The following is a 7,892-nucleotide window of genomic DNA, read 5'->3' on the forward strand; positions in this document are numbered from 1 at the left end:
CTCTCTCTCTCTCTCTCTCTCTCTCTCTCAATACCCTGTACAGTACACAGTATCTTATGGAAACTCTCTCTCTCTCTCAATACCCTGTACAGTACACAGTATCTTATGGAAACTCTCTCTCTCTCTCTCTCTCTCTCTCTCTCTCTCTCTCTCTCTCTCTCTCTCTCTCTCTCTCTCTCTCTCTCTCTCTCTCTCTCTCAATACCCTGTACAGTACACAGTATCTTATGGAAACTCTCTCTCTCTCTCTCTCTCTCAATACCCTGTACAGTACACAGTATCTTATGGAAACTCTCTCTCTCTCTCTCTCTCTCTCAATACCCTGTACAGTACACAGTATCTTAATGGAAACTCTCTCTCTCTCTCTCTCTCTCTCTCTCTCCATTTTGAATCCTGAATTGTAGCAACAGATTAACACTAGTATATGATGCTAGTCACGAAGAAGTGTTATGAAAAAATGTAGAGCCGTAACATTACTTTTTCTGCCACTGGACTTGGGTCAGGAAATATCTATAGGAAAAAGAAAAAGGTGAAGGTTGGAGAAAAAAGCAGATATATATAAGAAGCCACACACACACACACACACACACACGAGAGAGAGAGAGAGAGAGAGAGAGAGAGAGAGAGAGAGAGAGAGAGAGAACAAATGGAAAAAAAATAGTAATTGAAATGCCTAGAAATAAGCCAGAAATTACGTTCATAGACAAAATTATAGGAAAAAAAGAAATTATAGCAAAATAATAAGCTGGTAAAGTAAATATGTATAAGACTTCATGCCATTTGGATAGTGTCCCGGTCATCAATAAAGAAAGAACCCAAGGCTGAGCAAGTGTCCATCTTTACCTCGCCACCACATCTGCTGGGGGTAATTGTGGTAACTATCCTTGCCTTGGAGCAGTGGCAGAGTTGTTATTATTATTATTATTATTATTTTCAGTATTATTATTATTGGTTATTGCTTTGGAGCTCGGCCTGTATTTTTATTATTTATTATTTTTTTCATTGTTATTTTGTTATTATTATTACTATTATTATTATTATTATTATTATTATTATTATTTTAAGTGTTATTACTATTATTATTATTATTATTATTATTATTATTATTATTATTATTTGTGGTAGGTGGGGACGCTCACCATCCACTCACTCGATGTAGTGGGTGTCTGCCCTTTATTCTCTTCCATCCTTCTTTCCTTCCATCCTCTTCTGTCTTTCTTTCCTTCATTCTTTCCTTGTCCTTCTGCCTGTGGGTGACTTTACACTCCCTCTTCTGTCTTTCTTTCCTTCATTCTTTCCTTTTCCTTCTGCCTGTGGGTGACTCTACACTGAGTGACAAGCCAAATGGTTTCCTGTACACCAGGAAACCATTTACTACGCTGGGTGGTAACCATATAACCAAATTTTGGCGCCTGGTGGTTTAGTGGGTAATTACTGCGCTCCAATCGGATTGAGCCGGTGAAGGTTTATATCCAAGGGGTGGTTGGGGTTGATTGCTCATGTAGTGCCACTCAGGGATGAGTGAGGCTGGTCACTCTCATCTGAAATGTCGGGGCCAACTGCCTAGCCCCGGGCTCCTACGCTCCTCATGGGGCAATGTAGGATTGGATGATGGATGGATGGATTATTATTATTATTATCGTTGTTCTTGTTATTATTTTCAGTGTTATTATTATTATTATTATTATTATTATTATTATTATTAGATTATGGAAGATTTGTCAAAATGTGAGGGTGGGTGGGAGGACTGGTGTGTGTGTGTGTGTGTGTGTGTGTGTGTGTGTGTGTGTGTGTGTGTGTGTGTGTGCACCAAATTAACTACAATATACCCAATTTAGCATAGTTGATGGCCAAGTGTAGTCATATTGGAGTCTAAATTTGACTAGTAACCAAGGAGACTCATTTCTAACCAAGACTAAGAGAATTTTAAGCAAACAATTGAATATTTAAGTTGCTACAGTTGCCCAGTTCCGTTTGATGATAACACTTGATGGATTATAGAAACGATGACGTAAATAGTGATGATTTGGCAGTGAGTGTGGTGATGGTAGTGATGGTGAGATGTGGTGAAGCTAGTGTGGTGATGGTGATGATGATGATGATGATGATCTGTAGTTATGGTGATGCTGTTAGAAGTGGTGATGATAGTGGTTAAATGATTTAACACCGTAATGATGATACGACAGTGGATGTGATGATGATGATGATGATAGTGATGATAATGATGGTTTTTGGGTGATGTGATGATGATGATGGTGATGATGATGATGATGATTGTGATGATGGTGATGACGATGATGATAGTGGTTTGGGTGGATGATGATAATGATGATGATGATGATGATGGTGATGATGATTGTGCTGGGTGATGATGATGATGATGATAATGATAATAATAATAATGATAATAATAATAATAATGATGATTTAATTCCTACAGGCATAATGACGTCACAGAAGTCAGCGTTGTGGTGATAATGATGATGATGATGACGATTATGATGATGATGGTGATGATGATTGTGATGATGATGATGGTGATGATGATTGTGATGATGATGATGATGATGATGATGATAGTGATGATGTTAATTCCTCCAGGCATAATGGCGCTACAGAGGTCAGTGTGGTGGTGGTGGGTGGTGGTGTGGCGGGGTTGAGCGCGGTACACACCCTCCTCAAATGCTCGATCTCTAGCATCATTCTCCTCGAAGCTCAGGCTCGTATCGGCGGCAGGGTTGCGACTTATAGGAAAGGTCAGTCACAAGGTCTATCTGTCTATCTATCTATCTATAGCCCGACACCCTAATCCCGCAAAGGGTGGCCGCAGACAAAACGCCTTCAAGTCGCTCTGTCACCCACCATTTGACTGCCCTCCCCCCAGCTCACTCCCCCCCCCCTCCCTCATATGTACCTCTCAACTCCATCCCTCCACCTCTATGTCTTCGAGTGTGCCTTCTTCAGGGTTAGGGAAGTTTGTAAAAGCTGTACATAATTCTTGTTTGAAATTTTCCCAGTTGGCCAAGGAGAAATTGGGTCTGGGTGGAGTGGGTACAAGTACTGGGGCAGAGGAGATTGTAGCAATGATAGGGGTGTGGTCGCTGGTAGTGAGAGGCCCAGGGGAGAAGTAGATGTTGTGATGTGCATTCATGTTACTTAATGCTATGTCTGGGGTAGTGGTGGAGTAGTGGGAATAGTATGTGGGGAAATGGGGTCCTATAAATCTTATTGTGGTGTCAGAGATTAGTCTGGTTAGTTGTCTTCCGACGATGTTCGAGTTCCTATTACCCAGGAGATGGTGTCTGGCGTTGAGATCTCCTGTACAGGAGTGTTCCTTCTGAATAGGTTTATGAAATCCGGGGTTGGGAGGTATGGTCGGCTAGGAGGGAGGTATGCTGTGGCAATGATGATTTTGCCCGTGTGTGTTTGGATTTCTGCAGCTAACATATCGGAGATGAAATGATTAGGATTTTGTACTGTAGGTTGTTTTTTAGAGCTATGGCTGTTCCGTTCATGGGGCGGTTATAGAAATTTCTTTTGTGTATGGAGTAGCCTGGGATGCGTAGAGAACTGTGTGTGGGGATGCCATGGCTATTTATTAAGATGATATCAGGGTCAGTGTTACGGTAAGTGTTGATTAGTCCTAGTCTACGACCAGACCAGTTCAGAACGTTGTGCTGGATAATTTTCATGTTCTGTGTCTTTGAGGTCTAGCCTGGGCGGCTTGAGATGTCTTGGTATGGGATTCCAGTCCTTGAAGAAGGAATCTTTCTTCCTCTGTGTTTGCCGGTCGGATTAAGTGCTGGAAGTTGTCAATTTTTCCGAGATTGTTCTTAATTCGTTGACAGCAGAGTCTGAATTCCTTATTTTGTTGTTATGTTTTACTAAGGCTTTGTTTTCTTCGATGGCTTTTGCAAGTTCACGGTGTTTGTATTCCTTGTTGGGCTTCCATATTGTGGGGAGGACTGCCACTTCAACTGCATCGTCTTTCCGGTTTAGTTCTTGGTCCTCTTCCTTTTGATTTTCTTCTTCTTCTTCTCAGGGGCTTGTGTGTCCGTCAGAGTCCGTGTTAGCTGCATGGGCTGCGTCTTCGTTATTGTTGTGGGAGTGGGTTGCCCCTTCCTGGGCAAGAGTTTCTATTCCGTTAAGGGGGGAGTCAGTTGATATTTCTCTTTCTTTTCCTTCTTCAGTGTAGGAGGTTGGGGGTGGTCTTAAGGAAGGTTCTGGGGAATTTGAGGTTTCATTAGGTGGGGGGAAAGGCAGGTTTATTGTTGTTTCTGGAATGACTGCTCTGATTATTTTTTCCCAAACACACGGCTGGACAAGAGCACACTTCACACAATACAAAGCGCTCCAAGCTCAGCTGCACACATCCTTATTGACAGAACATAACACACACTGGGCCAGCATCATTACCAACACCGCCAACTCATACAACGACCCCACCATCTTCTGGCGAAAAATAAAAACTCTCTCAGGCTACTCTAACCCCGACCCACACTACATACTTGACCCCCACGGAGAAAGAAAACACTCCACCTCAGAAAAAGAAAACACCCACAGATCACACTGGGAATCCATTTTTCAAGAACAGGACGAAGAACAAAACGACCAAACACACGAAAACAACGTAAGAGAATATCTAATCAACAACCACGACAGACTCACTCCATATCATTCAGCAGACCCAGCCAGACTAGATTCTGACACAATCTTTACCTCCCCCATCACGGAAGGAGAAATTACTGCCATCATAAAAAACATGAGAAAAACCTGCCCAGGAGAAACTGGAGTCAACAAAACTATTCTATCCAACCTCCCCAGCATAGCCAAAGAAACTCTAAGAGACATATTTAATGCAACCATCTCAGCTGGATATTTCCCAGACAAGTTTAAAGAAGCAACAGTAAAGTTAATCCCTAAAAAGAATAAAAATCCTCATCTAGTAGAAAACCACAGACCAATATCTCTATTAGAAGTCCCTAGAAAAATCCTAGAACGAATAATTAACAATAGACTAAGAATACACCTAGAAAGCAATGACTTATACAATACAAAACAATACGGGTTCCGATTCCACAGAGGCACCACACATGCAATCGCCGTCGCAATAGAGCATATTGCAATAAATAAAGCCAACAGGGGTCAATGCCATGTGGTCCTCAGGGACATCACAAAAGCCTTCGACAAGGTGTGGCACCTCGGTCTTAAACACAAACTCCTCCACCTTAACCTCCCTACAATAACTGAGAAAATCCTATGCGATTTTTTAGATGATAGAAAAGCCAAAATTAAGATAAATAATTACACTGGTGCCAGCTTTGCCCTGGGTTGTGGTGTCCCCCAGGGGAGTGTCTTATCCCCAACTCTTTTCACCATCTTCACAAGTAACACCCCTCAAGCAACACACGGCATAAATATCAGTTATGCCGACGATATTACCCAGATCGTAAACTACCCAGGCCCATCAAGGAACGTTATGAATTCCAGAACCAAACAAGAAGTTGAGAAAATAAACGATTATGAAAATCAGTGGAAAATACGAACAAACATTAATAAATTTTCAGTAATACAACTAGCAAACAAAAGAAAAGAGCCACTAATAATTAATGACGAATTAATTGAATTTAAGGAGGAAGGGAAAATACTAGGTTTCAAGATCAACTCAACAGGCTACCTCGCTAGCACAAATGACAGGAGACAAAAAGCCACTGGAGCACTCAGTCGATTATACAGATTCAAAGACATGCCAATAAAAATTATAACCCACCTAGTCAAAGCACTTGTTCTTCCCATCCTCGAATATCCACCCATCCCTACACACACCTTCAGCCACACTCAACTAAGGAAACTACAAACAATCCAAAATAAGGCTCTCCGATTTGCAACCAACCAACACTACCCCTACACCTTAACTACAGAACAAATACATACAATCACCAAAACCAAACCCTTGAATATTAGAGTACACAACCAAGCCAAAAAAATATGGGCAAAAATCGAAGAATTCGATAACGAAACGTACAACACCTTAAAAAACATCACTGAGGAAAGGAACCCCATCTTACACAAATGGTTCCCAAGCAGCCTAAAAACCATAGCAGAAAACCCAGACCCTGTCCTCATCTACTAAATCTCCCTCCAGAACAACAATTCCAGCCCGACCTAACTCCCGCTAGCGAGTCCCGCATCTCACAACGACCCACATCCCATACACTCCCTATGAAACTCTACGGGTAAGAAAACGAACTCAAACAAGTTACCCAAACAGTACCCGCATCTACCAACAAACACTGACAAGTGGCCGCAAGAGACTGCAATACTGCTACTAGTCACCAACAAACCACCCAACATCTACCACAAAACCAACGAAACATTTAGCTAGCTAGCTAGTTATACAAACAAATAAATAAAACAAAATTAATAAATACAACAAATAAAAATATAAATAAAATTATTAAACAAATAAACAGTTAAATAAATAAATAAACAAACCATTAAACAAACAAACCATTAAAAAAAAAAAAAGCAAGGTGGCCAGCCCACCATCTTTCCACTCCTCCTTCCTTCCTCCTTTCCCACTTTCCCTTCCCCTCCACACAACCTTCCTTCCCCCCCCCCTTCCTTAAAAAAAAAAAAAATCATCCTCGGTCTACCCCTCCCTCCGCTTCCCAGGGTCAGAGCTTGAAGTATTGGCTCTCTGTTATATTGTTTTTTTTCTTTTTTTCTTGGAGGGAGCAATCTTATGGGCTTCTGGCCTTGGGTTCCTTCTTCCTTGCATTAAAAAAAAAGTGATGATGATAATGATGATATTGATAATGATGAAGATTATTATTATTATTAGTAGTAGTAGTATTATTATAATTATTACGATGATGATGATGAGATGGTAATGATGATGATGATGATTTTAATAACGATGATGATGAAGATTATTATTATTATTATTATTACGATGATGATGATGATGATGATGATGAAGATTTTAATAACGATGATGATGATGATGAAGATATCTATGATGATGATGATGATGATGATGATAATGATGCTGCTGATGATGATAAAGATTTTAATAACGATGATGATGAAGATTATTATTATTATTATTATTATGATGATGATGATGAAGATTTTAATAATGATGATGATGATGATGATTATTATTATTATTATTATTATGGTGATGATGATGATGATGATGATTTTAATAATGATGATGATGAATATTATTATTATTATTATTATTATTGTTATTATTATTATTATTGTTATGATGATGATGATGATGACGATGAAGATTATTATTATGATGATGACAACGACGATGATAGTGATGATGATGATGATGATAATGATGATAATAATAATGATGATGGTAATGATGATGATGCCGTACAATCTCCTGGTGGTGTTGCAGATGGTGTAGTGGTGGAGGAGGGAGCTGAGTGGATCCATGGAGACGCCAGGAACCCCCTCCACCAGCTGGCAGCCTCCCTCCACCAGCTGGACCACCCCACCCCTGACCATCTGTGGGGTTAGCTGAGCAATACACTGACTTGCTTGCATAACATAACAGAGCCAAACATAACATAACATAACATAACAGCATAAGAGAACAGAACATAATATAACATAGCATAACATAACATAACAGCCTAACATAACATAACAGAGCCTAACGTAACATAACAATATAGCATAACATAGCATAACAACCTAACGTAACATAACATAATATAGCATAACATAACATAAGAGCTTAACATAGCATAACATAGCATAGCATAACATACCGGTAATATGAGACTAACATAACAACAGAATATAACATAACAGCCTAACCTAACATAATATAGCATAGCATAACATAACAGCATGACATAGCATAAT

The 7,892-nt window shown here is 39.9% G+C and overlaps 1 protein-coding gene across 1 annotated transcript in view; it reads left to right on the forward strand.

Moving 5' to 3' along the window:
• LOC145412120 (peroxisomal N(1)-acetyl-spermine/spermidine oxidase-like) overlaps window positions 1-7,892 on the forward strand; it is a 37,001-nt gene that overhangs the window by 10,971 nt on the left and 18,138 nt on the right. The window contains exons 5-6 of the mRNA XM_080282079.1: window positions 2,601-2,755; window positions 7,420-7,536. Coding sequence (XP_080138205.1) covers window positions 2,601-2,755; window positions 7,420-7,536 — 272 coding nt within the window. The remainder of the gene's footprint in view (window positions 1-2,600; window positions 2,756-7,419; window positions 7,537-7,892) is intronic.

Source organism: Coenobita brevimanus, chromosome 1 (assembly GCF_032717465.1).
Source record: "Coenobita brevimanus isolate Jiangsu-jjx chromosome 1, ASM3271746v2, whole genome shotgun sequence".
Classification (NCBI taxonomy): domain Eukaryota; kingdom Metazoa; phylum Arthropoda; class Malacostraca; order Decapoda; family Coenobitidae; genus Coenobita; species Coenobita brevimanus.